Raw genomic sequence first — 23,089 nt, forward strand, 5'->3', positions numbered from 1 at the left:
AGCTCCTAGAATTACTGAGTTTAAGAAGCTACTACTGTAGCTGTGGTCTAGGGGTTGGGAAGCCCCAACTTCCATTGCTGTTAGCGTAGCCACAACTGCTTACTTTAGAAACAGGAAAGATGGGTTCCAATTCTTCTCCCCTTTTCAAATCTTCCTCAAATGTTTCTAATGAAGAAATAATTTGCATGTAGAACAGTAGTTGCAAAGAAGTCCAGGTAAGGCAGTTTTTAACTATCATGCTTCAGTAGGAAGCTGGAAAGAGAGTGGAACAGGGTTAAGCAAGCCAATCCACAGGACCTTCTATGTATGAAAACTGCTACCAACTAGCTGTGGCATGAGGAAGAGATAAGGAAGCCATCTCCTTTAACAGCTCATGACTTAGAAATGTTTTCAATGAAATCCAAAGTAGCCTTTTTGTGGACAAGGACTTTTAGTTACACCAACTGACTTCTAATTTCGTATTAGAAAATGGATTTAAAGGGATGATGAAAGATACATAAACTAGCTTCCTATCACATCTGTTGGTTGCAGCAATAGGGTTGTAAGAAGCATTTACTTTTTAAAGTGTGTGCAAATGAATTCTGTGCCTCTTTGTGCCAGTTTTAAGACCAAGGAAACATCCTCGAATAATAAAAGAAGAATGCTTTCTTCTTGGGAATCAGAAGTCATCATATCATTGTGTATTGACACAGCCATTGCAAAAGGCAGAACCAATTCAATGAGTAGGTTTTAAAAAACAATGCATATGTATTTTCCTGCTAAGAATCTGAAATAACTAATTGATTCGTAGAAATCTTGGTAAACCAGTGTGCATCCCTGAAAAAAATGGTGTTTTCCCTCTGCTCTCATTCATTATTATTTCTTAGCAAAATGTTTCTCGTTTGTTATCAGCCAACAAGGTTGCCAGTTAATTGATATGCTTCATTCATGCTCCCAGGGGGAAGAAAATACAATGTGTGCAGATGAGGTAGAAATGCAGGTGAGTGGGCCAGGCTCAATGTTTTCAGCATGAACAAAGCATCACTCCTTTACCTGAGTTTCAGTGAAATAATGCTAAGTCACTCATTTCCAACCTCAGTTCTACATGTGGACCTTTACACTTGCCCCTTAAATGCTCAGTATATGTTAGCCATCATTATCAATGTTATCTGTTTGCCTACTTTTAACTATTGTTTTTTTGTCGTTGGTACCAATGCAGTGTAAGAAGGGAGATGCTCTGGTACATTAGAGAATATCAACAGGTCCTGTAAGGGCTGGGGCGGTATATTCTCAGGAGGTAACTATTGAAATGTCTGTACATTGAGATGCCACATCAAACTCCTTTTAGTTAGTTAGTTAGTTAGTTGGACCTTCCACAACTTTCTGTAATTTTATTTTCAAATGTATTCCATTCTGCCACATAATGCCGTGCATGTAATTTCATACCTACATATGACAGGGTTTAAAAGTCCTTATCTGCTATCTCAGTACCCTCTTGTGAGCTCTTGAGAACAAGAGGGTTTTCACTTTTGTGCCCACTGCAATGCTTCCCACTCAGTGTAATTATTCATTTCCAACCACTCATGTCTGTCAAGGGTTTTCTCCGGCCATGTCTCACTTGGGCTAGATTCCTGCAGTGCCCTTGCTTCAACTATAGGAAACCAAGCAGGACATTCAGAGGTAGCTGTTTCCAAAGGGCTCCATAAATGTATTTTGGTGAAGTATTTGTTGAATATTCTTAGGCATGAAGGGCTGAATTTTTAACCTTCCCACAGGATTTTAAAAACATGTGACATATATGTGCGTGTTCGCATTTGGGGAGGAAAGTGCGGTGGTATCAGCAGCCTCACTTTGAGAATAGCTGCTCCGAATCCCCTGGGTTGGGACCAGCTCTTTCTTGCTTAGCCTTTTAAGCCTGCATGGTCCAGTGTTTGCAGGAATTATTGAATAAACTCTCCTTTGGCCTAAGATATATTGCCCAGGAAGGACACAAATTTCCATGGGAATGAGTGAGGGAGTAGCAGGAATGTTAGAAGTCACAACTGTGCTGCGCTGATATAATCTGAAAAATATTTCCTTTTGGTGTTATAAAAACATGGTTAGCTCTGCATTCTCTTACATTGTGATATAAATTACAAATGACTATTCATTTCTCCTCAGCTTGTTCACCCAAGGCCATATGTAAATCATCAGTAAACATCACTAATGCACCCCACACAGAAACTCATTTCCAGCTTCCTAGGTCGGCCGTAGGCTCCTGTCATGTTCCACTGTGCCTGGACTGCAGCGTCCTTGGCTTGTGGGAAACCCAGCAGGACATTTTGAAGTAGTTTGTCAAAATAGCCTTGTTAAAATGAAAATACACACTTTTTTTCCTTCACGGTAATGTGTTTAATAGAATTCTCTGAGCTCCTAGATATCCCTGAGTCTCACAGCATTTTTTTTTCTTTTAATAAAATTTGGATCATACTATATAGTCTACAGAATTTGGTAGGTTTTTCCCACTTATTCACATTTTTGCAATCATTTCCCCTGATACATATCTTTTCGGCTGGAAGGAACTAAGGGGACTAATGTCTGGTGGACATCGATCTTTGCTGGACTTCTGTTAGTTTCTGTTGGGAGGCTTGCCTGTGACTGCTTTATAACAGAAACGTGATAGGGGGCAGAACCAAATAGGTGCTTATTCATCTCAAACAATAAGGAATTAGAAGGTGCGTAGTTTAGGCTCAGTGGTGGCTACATGGCACCATCAAGCTCCCAGACCTCTGTCTTCCTACTCAAACCTCCTTAGCTGATGGCCAAGGAACTTTGCAGTTTTTGTTCAGGATCCCAGCAAAAAAGAGTAAACAGAAGAAGAAATTTGGACAGACTCCTGCTCATGCGTCATTAATCAGGACTGAGTCACATGGGCATGTCTAATTTCAAGGAAGCTTGGGAAGTCCTGTGTTCCAGCTTCAGGCAAATGCTTTGCGTTTGTCAACTATATGGGCTGCCTCAGTTTCTTTATATGTTTTCTCGCTCGGCTCTTACAGCAACTTTGTGTGGCTGATATTATTGTCTCCATTTCATGGATGAAGCTAAGACTGAGAGGGGTTAAATACCTTGTTCAGGGTCCTGGAGCTGGTAGGTGGAAGGGCTGGGATCTGAAACCTGGCCTGTCCGATTTCAAAGGTTTCAGTGTTTACTCTGGTTTATTTCCTTAGGAGACATGGATTCTAGTGGATTAGTTCATTCTTGTTACTCAGTCAACCTGAAACCATTTCAAGGTTTTTCACTTCTCTTATAAAAATACCCTTATAAGAAATGGAGAAATTTCATTTAAAAAAATTAATTTTAATTTTATTTTATTTTGAGACAGGGTCTTGCTCTGTTTGATAAACTAAAAGTGCAGTGGCACAATCATGGCTCACCGCAAGCCTCAACCCAGGCTCAAATGATCTTCCCACCTCTGCCTCCCAAGTAGCTGGGATTATAGGTGTGTGCCATCACCCCCGGCTAATTTTCGTCTTTTTTTTTTTTTGTGGAGACAAGGTTTTGTTATATTGACCAGGCTGGTCTAGGACCGCTGGGGTCAAGTAATCCACCCACCTTGGCCTCCCAAAATGCTGGGATTGCAGGTGTGAACCACGACACCTGGCCAAGAAATTTATTTTGCAGCTTTTTGGGAGAAAAAATAGAGCGTAAATATACAGGATGTGGAATCCTATACAAGACCCTAGTTTCTATACAATAGTCTCTTTTTGGCTTTGAGCTCCCTGGTGGTGCCTGTTGAAAGGAGAAATAAGAGCATTTACACTATTTTGATTTTTATAAAGGGGAAACCTTGCATGCTTCTTTGTTATACGAATCTAGAACATGGCTCCATTACTGTTGAATAATTAAGGTAATTCGCCCTGCCATCTTGGCCTAATGCTAATACTGGAGTACTATGTAGGGTATGCAGTCTAAAAATCTGGATTCTAAGCCCGGCCTTCGTATGATGATGTTTATGATCCCAGACAAGTCGTGGAACCATTCTCGGCATGAATTTCATAATTTGCACATTGGGGCAAATAATACTTGGTCTTTATATTTCAGTATTATTACTCTGAGTAACAAAGTTAAAATGAGATAATGGGTTTAAAAGTGCTTTGTAATGAATGCATTGTAAAATGATATGATAATATTATTACTGTTATTTTCTCTCAAAGTGTTTATGGACTTTAGCATTGCCTTGGCATTTGGGTAATGCCAGGAACCCACGGAGCAAAACAAAAACTAAAACACCACTAAAAATGGGGTCAAATCAATTTTCCAGGACAGTGAAAAGAAATAAAGATGTTGAAGCAGAGATTTAGGAAAATATATAAGTAGTAATGGAGAATGCTAAGTGTTTCATTGTATTTGGATAATACAGTAAAGTAAAAGTGCAAGGTGAAATAAATTATTAACTTCCAGTGAATTAAGATTGTGATCTGAACAATGGATTGATATCCACTGTTCTTCAAATTTCTCTGTAACTGAGAAGAGGAGAATGGAGCATCACTGGACATCCAAATATCTGTTTTCTTCATAGGAAAAGGAGAACAATTGATTAGGAGTGAGGTAGTACAATGTAGTTGCTTAAAAGAATAGTTGACAGGACCGATAAGATGTCTTGTTTTTCAAATTTAGAAATAATTAAAAATGAAGACTTTTCTTTAATGAAAATTTTCAGGTTGTCTGTGGTTAAGAACAAAATGAAAAACAAAGGAATGCGCTATTTTGCCACGGCGTAGATCTTCTAAATTACTTGATGGTGTGTAAAGTTTCATACAAAGACTGATTATGGCTCAGGATTCTAGCTTCCTGAAAATAATTGAAAAGAATTCATGCCACCAATTACCACTGAGTCATGTCTCATCCAGTAGGCCTCTCGGGAATGATGGCTTTTCTTAGGAGGTGTTACTGTTCCACAGAACATTTTCTTCTTAGGTTTGGTGACGTGCAGGTGTTTCCCTGCAGAGAAAGCTGGTATACCTTTATTTTCTTTTTTTATTAGTTTCTTTTATTTTTCCTTTGATTAGTTTCTTAATCTTGGTCTCTCTTACAGACAAAGGTCCAAGTGCAAAAAGGAATTTGCATCCTATTTTGATTTAGTTTTGAGCATTTGTTTGAATACTAGGAAGCCTTTGTTTCATTTCTATGAATATGTTCATTTGTACTTTTAAACTCTATTAGGAGTAGCTTAAATGTCAGTTAATATTTGATTGACTGAAAGAGAGACATCATTTCAACCCCGAATTTCCTCTGGCTTAATTAATTTGGTCAAATAATCAAGAGGTATGAATAGGTACAGAGAACATTTTCTGAGTGTCTATATTCAGATCAATTCACTATCTACCTTCTAATTCACTGTCTTCCTTCCATTGATGGTCACAAATTCTTAGATCATAGGTGAGATAGCACAACATATTTGTAATCACTCATGGCCTGACTAGGTATACCCTGTTATTTTCAGGGTTCAGAACTTCTAAGTACATTGAAGAGACCAATCCTAAAGCTAACTTGCCCAACACAATGGGGAAAGGGGTTGGGTAGAGATAGGATGGGGAGTGGACATAGCTTTGGGGGCTAAAAGGAAGTCCACCCAGTAGCCAGAAAGGGGTATTGCAGTTCTTACCATGGGATACTGTTGGCAATAACCGGAAGACAATAAGGAGTAACATGATGTGTTGCTAGTACGTAGGATGCAGAGATGAAAGCAGGGGTGGATGGAACTACACCCAGAGACCTGGTTAAAACTGTTGACTTCAAATTACCAGTCTCTAGGCTGGAGATTTTGGCAACTGGCAGCCTCCAAGGGTACTGGTCAGAAGAAGGCAGAGCCTCGGCCTTCCAGAGGCTTGGCAACTGATCATTTATCACAGCAGGAACACAAGTGAACAAGGTGAGGGTCCCAGCATTGGGGCCAAAATTAGGGACTGTTTTTGTAAGCAAGGCTGAAGCACAGTTACTGGAACTTGGTATTAGCTGGGAGGCAGGGATCTGGAAGGGCAGCCTGGGGTTATGTTTTAAAATTAAGTCATAAACCAAATCACTAGAGCCATACCTCAAAGCCAGGGCCAGAACACAAGTGTAACTTGATAGTGACGCTCATAGCTTCAGATGACCATCTCCAATAATTTCCCTAAAGGCCAAGATTTACCCACACTGCACAGGGCTCAATCTGAATCTGTAGTGGTCCCAGCTGTAGGTTCAGGGTGTATATAGAGGTTGAGAAGTAGGCTAGATAAATGAGTAGAATTTTTCAGACAAAAACGCTAGGTTCTTACTGTCTCCGATGTCTAACTCTGTGGAGGCTGACAGTACAAAAGTGTAAGGAGGGGATTTGGGAAAATTGTTAGGCAAGTAAATTATATTAACAGTTTGTCAGAAAAATAGTTAAGTGGGTAAGTGTGGTGAGAAAATTTAAAGTGGGGGGTATGGGTCAAGATCTGCTGATTGTAAAGAAACAAAAGTGCTTTTTGAGGGTAAGACAATATTTTATACTCTGATAATTATTATGCATAGAATTTTTTTCTTGCTGTTTTATTTTTCCTGACTATTCAGACTCAGAGATTTCAGAATGGTAACTCTTTGCTAAGAAAAGGAAAACAAGTGCTGAGAGAAACGCAATTGTAAATTAAATTAATTTGATAATCACCTCACCTGGGGTGGTCTGTAGTTAATGAAGCACTGGCTAACAGCCCCATATACAATATGTATCATCTGATTATTTTGCTTCAATTTTTCTGTTTCTAGAGTTCAATCCACTCTGATTTTATATACATCTTGTGTTTAATATACTATTTCAAGGATAGTGTATTCACAAAGTATGGTTAGTTCTGGAGCCATGATTTATAAATTTCTTAATTGTCTTTTCTTGTTAAACTCTTTTGACTATCACACCCAAGGTCAGTAAGGACTGAAGTTGCTACAGTTTGTACGTGCTTCCAGATTCCTGACATGGAGATTGTTTGAGGATATTTTAAAATCCAAAGTCCAGTAATATTTATGGACTCAAGAAAAAAATACAGTATTTCTATATGAACTATTAAATGTAGTGTAAATCAAAAATCTACAAAATAAAATCAAGGTCAGAATTAAATTTAAAGCAAGGGTTTGATGTATCGAAAATTGCCTTTCCCATTGCTTGGACTTGTCATCTAAGTAAATGTGCCCTGCCGCCAGCACAACTACACCTCCCTGAGATTTTGATGATTCTATGTAAGTAAAGTCAGTGTTTAACCACTCATTTCTGAAGTACTTACTGAGCAACTACTACTGTGTTGTAGGGACTGTGCTAGTTCCTGAGGAAAGAATAGTGAGTAAAAACAGATCTGGTCCTGTACCTGTTGTATACTGTTCTCAGTGTCCCAAAGCTTCCTTACCTTTCACATGCTCACAGTTTTGTCCCTCTCTCCTGCTTCTTTTCATCTATTCCTGATTTCAGGTAGTGACACTATTATCTACTCAGTCACTTGAACTGGACACCAGGATCTTACGTTTGAATTTCACTATCCAAATCCAAGTTTCTTTGTTTTTTTTGAGATGGAGTTTTGCTCTTGTTACCCAGGCTGGAGTGCAATCATCTCGGCTCACTGCAACCTCCGCCTCCCCAGTTCGGGCAGTTCTCCTGCCTCAGCCTCCTGAGTAGCTGGGATTATACGCACGCGCCACCATGCCCAGCTAATTGTTTGTATTTTTTTTAAGTAGAGACGGGGTTTCACCATGTTGACCAGGATGGTCTTGATCTCTTGACCTCGTGAACCACCTGCCTCAGCCTCCTGAGTAGCTGGGATTATACGCACGCGCCACCATGCCCAGCTAATTGTTTGTATTTTTTTTAAGTAGAGACGGGGTTTCACCATGTTGACCAGGATGGTCTTGATCTCTTGACCTCGTGAACCACCTGCCTCAGCGTCCAAAAGTGCTGGGATTACAGCCTTGAGCCACCATGCCCGACCCCAAGTTTATTTCTTAAATATCTTCTGAATCAATCCCCTCTTTTCTTACCTCACTGTCACTGGGTTAGGTCAAGGTTTATCATCTGTTATTTAGACTAACTCAAGAACTTTCAAAACAGTTTCACAGCCGGGAGCAGTGGCTCATGCCTGTAATCCCAGCACTTTGGGAGACTGAGGCAGGTGGATCATTTGAAGTCAGGAGTTTGAAACCAGTCTGGCCAACATGGTGAAACCCCATCCCTACTAAAAATAAAAATATTAGCTGGGCATGATGGTGGGCACCTGTAATTCCTGCTATTCAGGAGGCTGAGACAGGATTGCTTGAACCCAGGAGGCAGAGGTTGCAGTGAGCTGAAATCATACTACTGCACTCCAGCCTGGGGAACAGAGTAAGACTCCATCTCAAAAAAAAAAAAACGTTTCACTATTGTGAATTTGCCTTCTTGTGACATCCTTCACCCTCTGCCAATTTTGTTGTTATAAAATGTAAATTGGTGTGTGTGATGTCTCTTAAGTTACTCTTCACTACTGGCCATGCAAATGAGCAAGTCACCAAACGGCCCACTGACCAGCATTCACGGCTAGAGCAGCATTCACGGAGGAAAGTCATGAAGGACAAGGAGCAGCTAGCAGATATGCTGCTGTGTTTTATTATTAAAAATAAGGAAATTCTGCCATCTAAGAAAGGAAACCTGAACTACGCTGGGCTTTTTAGTCCTGTAATTAGGGATGCACCAAACCCTCCCCGGTGCTATTCAGAGACTGAGCTGTAACATACTTATTAAGATAGGGCAGAATCCTGGCTTTGGGCTGTTTTATCAACTTAGTGTTTGCAGGGAATGGAAAGCCAGTGTAGCTATGATGGGTGACTCGGGTACAAGTCTTGCATATACAGTTGAATGTCATAGATGGCCAGAAACGGTGGCCATTTTTTTTTCCATTTTGTTTTATTTTGTTATGTTATGTGCTTAACAGCATCTCTTTCTCTCTCTCTCTCCCTGACAGGTCACAGAGATAAATTAAAGAATAAAATCTATAAGGAAAATAATGTATAAAAGCACTCCCGGGTTCACACCTTCTATCTCTACTGCTCAGTTAGGAACCCCCCAACTGACTGGGAGTCACTGCTTCCCCCTCCACTTCACTCCTGCTTGTCTGAGGCAGACAGTACTCCAGAGCCAGGTAGGGGTGGGGGTGGCAGTGGCAAACAGTTACAAATGAAGACATTGTAGTCCTGGAACCATCTGGCCCCCTTGGTACTTCCACGGCTGCCTCCCCCAGGCAGCCCTCCAGGAGTCTGTGGGATAAAGAGAAGCTGGGGCTGTGGAGAAGCTGCCTGTGGCTGAGAGCGTGTGTGTTTGGTGGATGCTCTCAGCCGCTGTCACAGGAACTTCTCAATCTTCTAGTAAGAAACCCAAAAAAGAAAGCAAATGACAGCCTCGGGACAGAGGAGAAAAATCCCAAGTGTTCACACAGCTACATGGAGTCTTTCTGGCAAAGAGAACATTTAGCAGCTTTGAATATTGGGGCATCTCCTTTTTACTCATGCATTCTATACCCTACAAGTGAAATAGGGCACAAGCCCTAAAAAAATAGATGTGCAAGAAATTCTAAGAGGACCAGTTTTTTTTTGTTGTTGCTGGGTTGTGTGATGTTTTGTGTTTTCTCAGTGACAAGCCCAGTTGTTGGCAGTCAGAGGCTGGAGGGAAGGATCACTCCCCAGTGCTGTGCTGAATCCTGCCTGGAGGCTGCTGCACTGGATCCTCCCTCCATACCATTCCCCTGATTCACAGCTGTCCTGGAATAGGAAGGCTGCAGGCCCACTTCCCGGAGCACTGCCAGCACCTCACCCCGGCTACAGAACACAAACAGGATTTATTGCATCCGCTTATGGTTGCAGAAGAGCTAGTCTCTTCCTTGGCTTGCTGAGAATACTGGGAATCCAAGCCTTGCTACTGATGAGGATTGAGGGCCTTAAGCTCTGAGCCCCATCTGGTTTCCACGCAGCTGTACAGGAGGCCACTTCTTTTTCCTGTCTACAGGGAATCAATCTTGAGCAGGTTCATCCTTTCATCCTTCCTGGTTACAACCTCTGTGATAAAGTTCAAACCCCTTAGAGTGGCACACAAGGTTTTTAAGATATGAATGCTCTGAGAATGTCAGTTAATATAAGCTTATCAACTGCCATCCGTCTGCTTCCTCCAGCTCTTCATTACTTTATTTTTGAGATGGAGTCTCACTCTGTCATCTAGGCTGGAGTGCAGTGGTGAGACCTCGGCTTACCGCACCATCTGTCCCCCACCACCCCAGCTAAAGCTCAGCCTCCAAGTAGCTGGGACTGCAGGAGTGCACCACCATGAGTGGCTAATTTTTGTATTTCTAGTAGAGATGGGATTTCACCATGTTGGGCGGGCTGGTCTTGAATTCCTGGCCTCAAGTGATTTGCCCTCATCGGCCTCCCAAATTGCTGGGATTACAGGCAAGAGCCACCGTGCCTGGCCCTAGCTCCTCATTACTTTTTACTTTTACTAAGTGTTGCATATACCAGAACAATTCATGTTTTTTGTTTCATCTTCACATTTGTACATATTGTTCCTTCTGCTCAGAATGCCCTTCCTATCCTTATCTGATGAATTCTTATTTATCTTTCAAGATACAGCTAAAACATCATAGGTCCTGTAAACCTTCCCATTTCCCTCTCCCATGTCTCAACCACCCAGCAATGTTAATTAAAAGTCTATTTCCCCCCAAATTTGTATATGTCTCTCTTAATTCAATTGAATAACAATTATTGTATAACAGCTCAATAACTGAATTGTCAATGTCATTACTGAATAACAATTTGGCTCACGTGCTTTCTGCCGACCACACTGTGAGCCCCTTCAAGGCAGCACATAGACGGGGTCTGGCACATAACATAGCAGGTGGAAAGTTAAAATATACTGAATGAATGATCAAATGGATGGCTGCTTTTTCCAAAGCCTTTGCACCCACATGGCATCAACTTAGCTCAACCTAGGTCAATGTATTCAACAGCGATGGAAGAAGGAAAGGTCCTGGATATTCACAATAGTGCATGGCATGTGTGATGGTATGTGGACAGTCAGCCTCTTGGTGTGCAGGACTTCATCCTAATCTTGAAACAACAAGATCGTACAATTTAAAAGTCAAGCCACAATATTGATTCTGGACATGTAGTTCTTTTGTTTTTGTTTCTTTCCCTATTCTTATTCTCTTTTAAGACATACATTATTCTTAAGAAATTGTTATTGGATAGAGCTGAAGGACATTTTGATACTTATGAAGATAATTTCTTTTTCTTACAACCACTCCTTATTTTCCACCATTGCCTTTACCATCTTATTTCACGTGATAATGGTCTCTTGCCTGGAATTCTAAAAAAGTTATCTTTTGGCTTTTTGTACCAAATTTGGCCTCTTCTCCAGTCCACTACCGCATTGTAACCTGAGTTATCTTTTTAACATGCAAATCAGATCATGCCATCATTGTGCTTAAAACCCTTGATGGTCTTCCCATTAATTTTTAGGATAAAGAAAAACTCCTTAAGACCTGATTTCTTCCTGTGGCTGCAGCATCAATTTCCAAAATGTTCCCTCTCACCCTCATACCTTGCTTTACTAGCCTTCTTTCATATCCTTACAAATGCTGTGCTCTCTCCTTCTGTACAGGTTTTTCAACAGAAACCTCTACCATCCATTTTCCTGGAAGACTGTTGCCTCCTCTTACTACCTAATTAACTTACATTGATCCCTTACATCTTGTTCGAGAATCATTTCCTGGGGAGGAGGGGGCTGGTCCCCAGAGCACCAGGTAGCTTTCATTTTCAACTGCATATTCAATTGTATAACTATTTGATTCAAGTTGCCATCTCTCACCAGCTGGGAACCTCCCCAGGGATAGCGTTTAATTCTGGAGGATAGGGAGTTACGTATCTCGGTTTGTAGCGTAGTGCTTGAGACATAGAAATTCAATACATTACATTTCAGTGGAATGAATGAATGGATAAGTTGAACTGCTTGGTTTTGCTGGATACAATCACGAAGAAGATCCTGGTGTACCTAGAGCCTATGTTTTGGTATAAATATAGAGACTTGGAGTATATTAATAGAGAGAGGAGGAGAAAATCCTCTAGTTGGAAGCAGTCAGCGTAATGATGAGGCATTTTTTGCTCATTAGCTCAGCTAGGTCTGGGTTCTTGTCTCATGACCAGGAAGTAGGCACAGAGACACTGGATGAGTGAACAAGGCGTGGAGTTTTATTGAATGATGAAACAGCTTTTAGCAGGGAGGAAACACAGAGGTGGTCCCCTTACCCAAAGGCGGGAAAGTTCTCAGTATGGCTGAGCCTAGGGCTTTTTATGGACTCAGAATAGGTAGCTTGTGTTCATTGGTTTGTGAATATGCAAAAAGCCAAAGTGACGATGCCACTCAAAGGCTGACACTGACAGTGTAGAAAGCCAATTAGGAAAGGGTAGGCATATGCAAAATAGGTGAAGGGTGGGGATCAATTAGAGGAAAGTGTGCCAAACAGGCAAGTGGAGTCTCAATCCAGTCTGAGGATTTAACTTGTAGCTTGACTTTCAGGCTATAAACTGTCTGTGGCTTGGAGGTGGGGTTTCGCCAGGACCTGCCCCAATCTATCTAGTCATTTGGCTGCCTCCTGTCACTATCAGTAAGAAATCTCAGAATAACTGTCCCAGACTAAAGCCTTTAGGGCCAACTGTGAAGATAGTCAAACAGGGTGACAGCGAGCCCTTTTGTTACCATATCATCCTTGTGTCATTAGATAGTACAAGTCTCAGGTGTTGCAATGAAATCAGTCTGAAGGGACACCATAATGGAGAAATTGCTGCTCTTTTTGAAGATGTAAAAATTACAGTCAGAGGTATCAGCTCAGCCAGTCTCTGCCTTCTCCCCAACCAGAACTAAATGTGACAAAGCAAAAATCTGAACTGGCTCCTAGGTCTCTTCCCTGCCAGGAGCTGGCATCTCCAGACTCTCAGCTATTGTGTTGGGGCCTTGGTGCTCTTCAGTCTTTTAGCCATCAAATATTCTTATACCAACTTTCCCACAAAGCGAATGAGTGGGATTTGTATTTGGAAACCACAGCTATTATAATACCAGTATCTTTGAAATTGACATACTGTCTCCCTGTTGGTTTTCAATTTATCTTGGCCCCACTGTTGGAGGAAAACACTTTCTAGTTTTTGTCGGACATGAAGCCAATATGTTTAGGAAACAAGCCAGTCGATATAGCTCCCAACCAAACTCTTGGCAGAGACAGAAAGAATTTTTTAACCTCTTGAACTCTTAACAGGAAAAAGGTTTCATCCAGATTATGGACACTAAACCTTGGTTGATGTGGGCAGTTTGAACAATCATCCTTTAAGTTGAAAACATTTTGACTGTTCTTGGAATTAGTAAAGGACATAAATTAAGTAATCCCCTAGGACTTCTTTTTCAGCTTGTAATCACATTTGCAGGAAATGGCCCTGTAAAACAAGTAGCAAAGTGTTCTCTGCAATATTCAAAAGTAAGACCATAACAGGTCAAAAATTAAAAAGTAAATGACAGTCATTCACTTAAAACATTCGCTTAAGGCATTTTGCAATTTCATTGCTGACCTTTTATTGCATCATGAACAAACAGAAGCAAGAAAGGATTTAGAAGATAAAGATTTGGGCTTCTGAAAATAAGCATTGAGTGGTAAGGGTTTATAAGATGTAAGATAGATAAAGTATGGGCCAGGAAACCTTTGGGAAAAAAGGCAAACTGTTATCATAAGAATAAAAATAGTGGTAATAAAATGTCATAGATTATGTCATGTCTTTAAAAAGAGAGTACCTGAAGAAATATAAATTTCACGTTTTAGGTTATGTCAGACCATGGGGATCTTGATATATAGAAATTTCCTTTCACTTTTGCACATGGTTGAGAGAAGATGTAAGAACAGTTGAGGGATGCAGAGAACAAAGGGGACAGGAAAGGATGGTGTAGGGCACAGAACAGCAGAAAAATTACATGGAGCAGGGAAGTCACCAGAGCGATGTGGTGATTGGAACTCTCATATATTAAAAAAATAAAATAAAATAAAAAATAGGCCGGGCGCGGTGGCTCACACCTGTAATCCCAGCACTTTGGGAAGCCGAGGCGGGTGGATCACGAGGTCAACATATCGAGACCATCCTGGTCAACATGGTGAAACCCCGTCTCTACTAAAAATACAAAAAAAAAATTAGCTGGGCATGGTGGCGCGTGCCTGTAATCCCAGCTACTCAGGAGGCTGAGGCAGGAGAATTGCCTGAACCCAGGAGGCAGAGGTTGCAGTGAGCCGAGATTGCGCCATTGCACTCCAGCCTGGGTAACAAGAGTGAAACTCCGTCTCAAAAAAAAAAAAAGTTTATATTGATTGAATGATTCCAAAGTTTCAGACCTTGCACTTTTTATAATTACCATTGTATTTAATTCTTTCAGTGACTCTATGGAGGTAATTTCTTACCTTTCCCTTCACCCCATGTTATAGATGAGGAAGCTGAGGCTAAGTACCCATCACAAAGTACATTGGAAATGGCAGAAGCCTCTGATGCTGTAATTGTGTAAATAACCATTTTATTCTCCATGACCTGGGCACTTAGAAGATGGCTGAGGAATGATTTAGATATATTACATATATTCATATACAGTTTATATATGCTATTGTTCCATCGGTCTCTGAAGTTTTCCTCAATTAAGTTGTGCTTGAGAAGCATTGAGGATTAAATTGGCCAACCCTGAACTTTTTATTGCCAGTGCTTCCTGTGGGCTTGGCATTTTGTTTAGTCCACTTATAAGAGAGTCATTCCAGCCTTGGAAATTATCCTGTTAATGCAGAATTTTTCTTACTGAGTCAGTTAATGGATATGTGAGCCAAAATGCTCATCAAAGCCACTGCTGATGAAACAACCAAAGCTTCATTTTCTTGAGGCTCCTATTGGAAACACAAAGGAAATCTATGTGCCAATGGGAAATGCAGACATAACTACCTACCTCATGTAAAAGACTGCCACGGTTGCAAGAGACATGGAGTGGCAATAAAGAGCAGATGCAAGTGAGTATGGCCAAATACATAGGAAAAAAGGCACATTTTAATGAACTTTTAAATATATTTCCATTTACTAATTATGATTCTGTGACCACCTGTACAAATAAAGCAATTAACATAAACTGTTTATAACTCCTAAAAAAGTTTCTTTTTTTAAAATTTCAATTTTCTTATTTCTCCTATCTTTAAAAATTGTATAAATGTATGGGGTACAAAGAATAATTTTGTTCCATGGATATACTGCATAGCAGTAAAGTGAGGGCTTCTAGTGTCTCCCTCACCAGAATGACGTACAGCATCCTCATTAAATAATTTCTCATTATCCAGCCCCCTTTTGCCCCTTTACCTTTCTGAGTCCCCATTGTCTATATTTCCACACTCTAGGTCCACATAAAAGTTTCTTTTTTTTTTTTCGAGGTGGAGTTTCACTCTTGTTACCCAGGCTGGAGTGCAATGGCACTATCTTGGCTCACCGCAACCTCCGCCTCCTGGGTTCAGGCAATTCTCCTGCCTCAGCCTCCTGAGTAGCTGGGATTACAGGCACGCGCCACCATGCCCAGCTAATTTTTGTATTTGTAGTAGAGATGGGGTTTCACAATGGTGACCAGGATGGTCTCTATCTCTTGGCCTTGTGATCCACCTGCCTCTGCCTCCCAAAGGAAAGTTTCTTAATTGAAATAGATCTTGTCTATTTAGAGGAAAAATTATATTGAATATATTTTTGTTTTAATTCAATATTTTAATTTCAAATTGGAAATAATAAGTAAGTTTGTTTAAAAAAATTAACTCAATTCCCCAGGATGCAACATTTTAAGGAAAATACTTAGGAAACATTAATGAAACTCAAATGTATTACAGAAAATCTACCAAAGAGTAAGTTAGTTATATTTCTGCAATTTGATTAGATTTTGTGGATACAATTATAGTTTGTTGAAGACTATGTGCGAGACTCTTTGCTAGATGTTTTGCATGCATTATCTGATAATCTCAACATATGATGCTCATATTATTGTCTCAATTTTACTTGTAGAAACTGAGGCTGAGCCCTAAGTGACCTGCTTGGGATTTCCCAGCTAGACACTGGTTCCAAGCTGTGATTCCAAGTCAGGATTTAAACTGAGGTCTGTTGAAGCTAACATCTGCAAATTTAGCCCTTTAAACTGCATTGCATTTCCTTTCAAATTAAGTAATATGCTGCGAAATGATTACAACGTAGTGAAGTCTCTCTCCTGATATGTCTAAAATACCTATAATAGTGTATAAGGAGATTCCCATTTTGTTTTTCTTATGGAAATGATAGACACTTACTTAGTTGCTAATTTCTGTAATGTGACCCAAATTGTTTAAACCTAGCAATTCCATATTTAAGGATTTCTTTTAAGGAATTAACTGGACAAGTGCTCCAGGCTATATGTATCAGGTAAGTAACAGCAGGAGGATTTCTATATGGAACGGGTTAGTGATAGTGAGCTTATTAAAAAGGGGGTTCTGTCTCTTCAAGACCCCTTTTATGTAAGGTATTTTACATAAAATAAAGCAAACTTTATTTTCCGTATAAAAGGAGCGAATAGAGTGAGCTGATACTCCCCTTTCTCAGCTACCTTCTTAGATCTGCCACAACTCAAAGATGTTTATAGCAGTATTGTTTATCATAGTGAAAAATTGGGCAAGACTTAAAATATTCAATATTAAGGAACTGGTTAAATTATGAACCACCTATACAGATAAATACCATGTTGATATTAAAATCATGATGGGAAGATATCCGTGATATCATATTAAGTAAAAATGCACATTACAACAGTATTCATATGGGATCATCTGATCCCATTTTGGTCAGAAAACAAGCCGTTTAGGATGACAAGTCCAAGCAACAGAGGGCTGAGAAATCACTGCGGTTAATATCTGAATATTACTTAATGTTATTTTGAAAAGAAGCAAGGGAGACTTTTCGAAGCCTTTGGACTTCTCTTTGTCAGTTAGAATCCTGAATTTTTTACTAACTGCCTTACTTTAAAAAACACTGTATTTCATTTAAACCTGGCACAGAGAAAGGAGTCTTTCCCAATCTTTGGCTAAAATTCCAGAAAACCTGTATTTTCCTGCTATGTCTTTCTGAATAATTTAAGATATGCACTCCTCTAACTGCCTACTCTTGGAATAAATTTATTAAGTCTGCTGGGGCCCTGCCTGTGTCTATAGTAGGATATGCAAATTGGCTACCAGATAAGACAAATCTGATCTTCAAATTTTGCCTTTACTGTTAAAAAAAATCATTTGAACTATCTGCCAACTTTTAAAAACCAGGAGGTTTTACATTAAAACCTGGAATTTTAGTATCACTTGGAAAAAAATCAGAATATCTGGCAGTCCTGGCTCCCATGCCCATGAGTAGGGTATGAGCAGCTCCTGATCCTGTTGCTTTGGCGATATGATTTTGGTTTGTCTGTATGCTCACCTAACTCAGATCTCGAATTGTAGTTCCCATAATACCCACGTGTCATGTGAAGGACCTGGTGGGATGTAAATTTAATCATGGGCGGTTACCCTCATGCTGTTCTCATGATAGTGAGTTCTTGCGAGATCTGATGGGTTTATAATGGGCTTTCTCCGGACTTCCTCTGCACTTCTCCTTGCTGCTGCATCGTGACAAAGGACGTGTTTGCTTCCATTTCTGCCATGATTGTTTCCTGAGGCCTCCCCCGCCATGCTGAACTGTGAGTCAATTAAACCTCTTCCTTTATAAATGACCCAGTCTCGGGTATGTCTTTATTGGTAATGTGAAAACAGACTAATCATTTGGTCATGTGATTTTTGTTTGCCACAGTCTCTGGCCCTTCCTCTTGCCTTCATTCCACTCATTTATGTTATCTGCTTGAATTGTATCGGCATTTGATTTTGCACCTCCTGTGTGCTAACTCTAAAATAATCTAAAAAGCTCATCTGCATATCAGTTAGCAATTTCCTTAACCTTTCGATCAGTGGTCTGAAAAAGTGAACAAATTTGCTCCATTTGCTTTGATAGATACTTGGCATGTCTTGACATAGTCTGGGGATGGATTAAATCAATTAATTAATGAAAACATCTGTATGCCTATGTGGTAGGCTCTGGAGGCACTAAGAGTTACAAGACATGGTTCTTCCCCTTGAGGGGCTTATTCTATGCTTGTGGAAGATGGGTATACACATCAGTAGCTAGTAAACTGTTACCCAGTGCCAAGAGCCTAGAATGTCTAGGTTAGTGAGACTGACGGTAAGTTCAGTAGGTGTTTCTGTGGGAATGGACAGAATGTGCATGCCAATCCTAGGAGATGACATAGGTCGGGGAAAGTTCTGGGGAAGGAAGACCTCAGGTCATATCTGAGAATTGGCAGATCGGGTGGGTCACAAACATCACTGTGCATGTGCATTGTACCATGTAGGGCAACTTCAGATTTCTAAGCTCTACCCCGAGATCCTGTAACTAGAGGGCTGAAGTGGACCAAGAATATGCATCTTTAATATGAATTCTATGTGATTCTGAAATATGTGTGTTACATTGTGAAAAAAGGGGGAGAAGATAAGGCAAACAGGTTAGGGGAAATAAGTAAAGGTAGGAACGTGGGAAGTAAATTTAGAAGCTGCAAAACTCAGCTGATTGGATGCTTGTGTGTGGCGTCCTGGGAGATAATTAAGGGAGGAATACTGGGAAGAGAGGGATGCTCTGGAAATAACTTACTTTTTATCAATAAGAAAGGATAGCAGATACATTTTATGAAATTGGGGAAATAAAGCATCAGCAGCAGCCAGTTATTCCCAAAAAGAATATTCTCTGCTTGATTTATTTGTATCTTAATGAAATAAAATAGTTGTATATGAGACAATCAATCATGGACAGGCTTTTTTTTTTTTAAATGCAAATAATAGTTAATTAGTAGGCAATTGATTCTGGTGCTGCTAGTTCAGGTGCCTAATCAGTTAAATTGGATTAACAGTTTATCAGTCTGCTGCATTACTGAGTAATTGCACACTATTTATAGTTGAAAACAAAATGGATATCCTAATTCATACCACCTTTAAGTGTAGCAGATACTGAACTCAAGCTCACAGTTTTGGACCCAGCGTCTCATATAGTGACTGGTATATGATTGGTTGGCACTCAATAAATACTTGCCAGATGTTCTTAATTGAAATTTGCTTGGTATTTGTAGTTCTTCATTTCTGAAAAAATTGAGTTGGATAGATTCATGGTTTTTACACCATCAAATTCTTTGGAGTGTCTAAGTGTCACTTCCAGAAATAGCCCAAATTTGGGGAGGGATGTCCACTTTACCTCATCTTCTCTTTTGTGTATTTGTGTATATATATATATATATATATATTATATATATATATATATATATATAATATATATATATATATAATATATAATATATAATATATATACAAACACACACACATATACTTTTGTATGTGTGTGTGTGTGTGTGTAAATATATACTTTTGTGTACATATACACATTTTTTTTTTAACAGAAAGGGTCTTACTCTGTCACCCAGGCTGGAATGCAGTGACACAATCATAGCTCATTGTAGCCTCCAACTCCTAGGCTGTAGAGATCCTCCCACCTCAGCCTCCCAGGTACCTGGGACTACATGTCTGTGCCACAATGCTGAGCTAATTGAAAAAAAATATTTTTTTAGTAGAGACAGAGTCTCACTGTGTTGCCCAGGCTGGTCTCAAACTCCTTACCTCAAGCAATCCTCCTGCCTCAGCCTTCCAAATTTCTGGAATTACAGATGTGAGCCACCATGCCTGGCATATATATATGTGTGTGTGTGTGTGTGTGTGTGTGTGTGTGTGTGTGTGTGTATATAGGGGATATATATATATATATATATATGATCTGTTATTCTGGATACATCCTCATACAGCATCAGTTCATGTGCCCATGCAGCAGATTTATTAAACAGTTATTATATACCCCATATATATATATATATATATATAGGGGTTTTCTGGGTATAATCTTGTTTAAAAAACGATAAAGACTTCCATTTTGAAGCAAAGAAAATAACAATAGCAACAGTAATAAGTTTGGGAGTCTCTGAAGTATTGAAGAAATGATTTCATTCAATTCCAAGTGTATTTACAGGCCACTGTGCACAGCTTTAATACATAATTCTCATGACTCCTGGGACATAAATGAATTCCAGTGTGCCTCTTGTCTGCTTGAGTTTTTGAGCATTCCTTGCACTTTTAGGGAATTTTATTGGACACTATATCTGCAGACCCTTCACATGTCTTAAGATTGAAAAATAATTTGGAAGGCAGATAATAGAATAGAGAAAGTAAGGAGAAGGGGTGGGGGTGAGCCATTGAAGCAGCTTTAACAAGAGTTAGGGAGACAAGAAATTCAGGCTGTGTCTGAGGAAACACAGGTGCGTAAAATGGTGTGGAGAGAATACAGGGTGTATGCATAGACAAAGAAGTGGCAGAAAAGAATGAACAGAAAGTTTAGGGTGTTGAGAGGTCCTGAGTGGGTGCTTCAATGAAGATCCCAAATGTTTTTGTCTGTGGGCAAGGGATAAAATGGTACTTTTTTTTTATTAGAAAAGTGGTTTTTACCAGCTTTTGTTTTCGAAGAATTAGGATATAAGAGTGAAGGATTGATGATTGGCAAGAACTAGAGGTCAAATTATAGCATTAACCCATTTTAAACAATAGTTACAATGAGGGTGGAAAGAGAAGAATGAAAGAGCCTCAGCAGAGGGAAGTGTTAGGTGGATATTAAGAGAGAGGTGAGCAAAAATGGCTCTGAAATTTCTAGCCTGTGTTGCTAAGAAAATGTTGGTCTATTAAAAATAAAAATAACAATTATTGAACATTTACCTTGTGCCAGACATAGTCATTTAATCCTCACAACAACTGTAAGAAGCGAGTACAACTGTTACAAGTGAGACAACTAAGGCACTAAGGTTAAATAACTTGCCAATGGTCATAGAGAAATGTTAAAGCCAGGCACTGGATGCAGGCAGGCAGGCTGCTGGATGATGCTCATCAGCATGACGATGTGCCTTCTGTATTTGGAGAAAAATCATCTTTCAGTGGTGTTTCCAATGAGGGGGTTGCAAATATGACGTCTAGTGATGACATGAGGCTTAGTTCTCTCTGCTGCTGCTTCTTCCATTTTTTGCTCCAATACTAAGATGATTGTTGGCACTACCTTTGAAATGGTGGGCATGCCCTTAATATTTCCTTCCCTTTCCACCATGAAAAGAAGACAGTTTTGAGGACTTTTAAAATGTGGCAAACCTTTGCCCTATAGTATAGTCTCAGTCTTTGTCATCTATGGTTCAGAATCAACATCAGTAAAAAATTTCAATTCATTGGAACTTGACTATGAACTGTTTAATAAATCTGCTGCATGGGCACATGAACTGATGCTGTATGAGGATGTATCCAGAATAACAGATCATATGTACAACATAAAAAACACTTTTTGGAATGCTTTCATGTTATTTTTTTATAATGGATTGAGTAAGAAATTTTAATAGGCAAATAGTACCCACTATATAAATATTCACATCATTCAATTTCCAAAGAAGCATCCTGTGTAGAAAGCATCACACTGAAGTTATCCTTTTAAAATCACAATTTTATTAATAGAATGGGGAATACAAATCTGAGCAGCAGCTTTCTGGAAATTTGTTTTCATATAATTCAAGAACAGTTAAAAGTCTTTGAGTGGTAGGGAACTGCAAATATTCTATAATTAGCACTTATAAATATATATCTTCAGGAAAAATTTTGGGTAATTTTTTAAAGGGTTTAATAATTAAATATCTATAATGAGAAGCATTTTTTTCCTCTGGAATAAGTGAACTAATTACCAGATATTTTCATCATAAAAAGCTTAACTTATGCAAAGTAAGAAAACAGCTGAAATTTTAATTTGGACTTCCAAGGGGCTAAATGATTGAAAAAGCCAATACGTGTTCATTGACTTACTGGAAGGAACCAAAGCTGCTTTTGATTTGGCCGCAGCTTGTCATCATTTTGTTTGTTTAGCTGGGCACCATGCTCACTAGGAATTCGCTTGTGGGAAGTTGCCAGTCCTTAGTTGAAGTAATAAAGCAAATGGGGTACAGAGATAAAGACATGTTCATATGAGGAGTATTGTTGGAGAGTTGGGGGCTTGATTGGTGCACTGGTTAGAATGTAATTAGGTCCTTGAGCAGGGCGGTGCAATTAAATATGTTAAGGAGGGCATAATTAGGTGGGAGGCTTAATGATATAATTACATTTATATCATTAAGAGGGGGGCTGTAATTAAATGTGAGGCAGGGGTGTGTATTTAGATGCCTAAGTTGAGGATATAATTAACATATGGGCAAGAAATTAAATTATGTGTGTGGGTGAAGGATAATTATGTGTGGGAGTCCATGAGGATACATGGGTGAGGGTATATAGAAAGAAATGGGTCGGAGTGCAATTAGATGTCTGAGTTGATGTTCTAATGGACAAAAACTTGAAATTTTCATTAAGAAGGGCAAACATATGTTTTGACATCATGATCGGTAGCAGGTGGCCTGTAGTAACAGCCTTTCAGACCACTCTGAAGGCTTGCAAAGCAAACTCTCTGCTTTTGCAATATGATTTGAGACCTGCAGCTAACACTGCTGTTGATTCTTCTTAATTGTAGCACTTGGTGCCACAATTCCAAATACTGAGTGGCTGGATAATTTTTCTAGCTTTGCAACGCAACTACATGACAAGGAAGACTTGCTCCCCCTTCCTGTCAAAGAGAAAAGAGTTTGGAGGGGAAACAAACACTCAAACAAGAACAACAAAACCCTTCTACCACCACCAAAAAAAAAAAAAAAAAAAAAAAAAAAAAAAAACCCGATTTTTCTTTATATTGCCAAGTGTGAAAGTAAGCAATCCCGCTTTTAGCCAGAATGGTCCATAAATGTGTAACAAAATCAACAAAACTTAATTATGGTAGCCTCATTATTTTAAATTTCTAAGAAAACATGTATTCGTAAATAATTTTGGCA

The 23,089-nt window shown here is 39.5% G+C and overlaps 1 protein-coding gene across 3 annotated transcripts in view; it reads left to right on the top strand.

The window, feature by feature from the left end:
• The window catches only part of ST8SIA1 (ST8 alpha-N-acetyl-neuraminide alpha-2,8-sialyltransferase 1), a 150,601-nt gene that overhangs the window by 55,093 nt on the left and 72,419 nt on the right, over positions 1-23,089 (top strand). For 2 of the 3 annotated variants that reach the window (XM_054238285.2, XM_054238284.2), the window contains exon 3: positions 938-979. The exons of the other annotated variant lie outside the window; for it this stretch is intronic. In XM_054238285.2, coding sequence (XP_054094260.2) covers positions 938-979 — 42 coding nt within the window. The remainder of the gene's footprint in view (positions 1-937; positions 980-23,089) is intronic. 3 annotated transcript variants of the gene reach the window in all.

The sequence above is a fragment of the Callithrix jacchus genome, chromosome 9 (genome assembly GCF_049354715.1).
Source record: "Callithrix jacchus isolate 240 chromosome 9, calJac240_pri, whole genome shotgun sequence".
NCBI classification, from domain to species: Eukaryota; Metazoa; Chordata; class Mammalia; order Primates; family Cebidae; genus Callithrix; species Callithrix jacchus.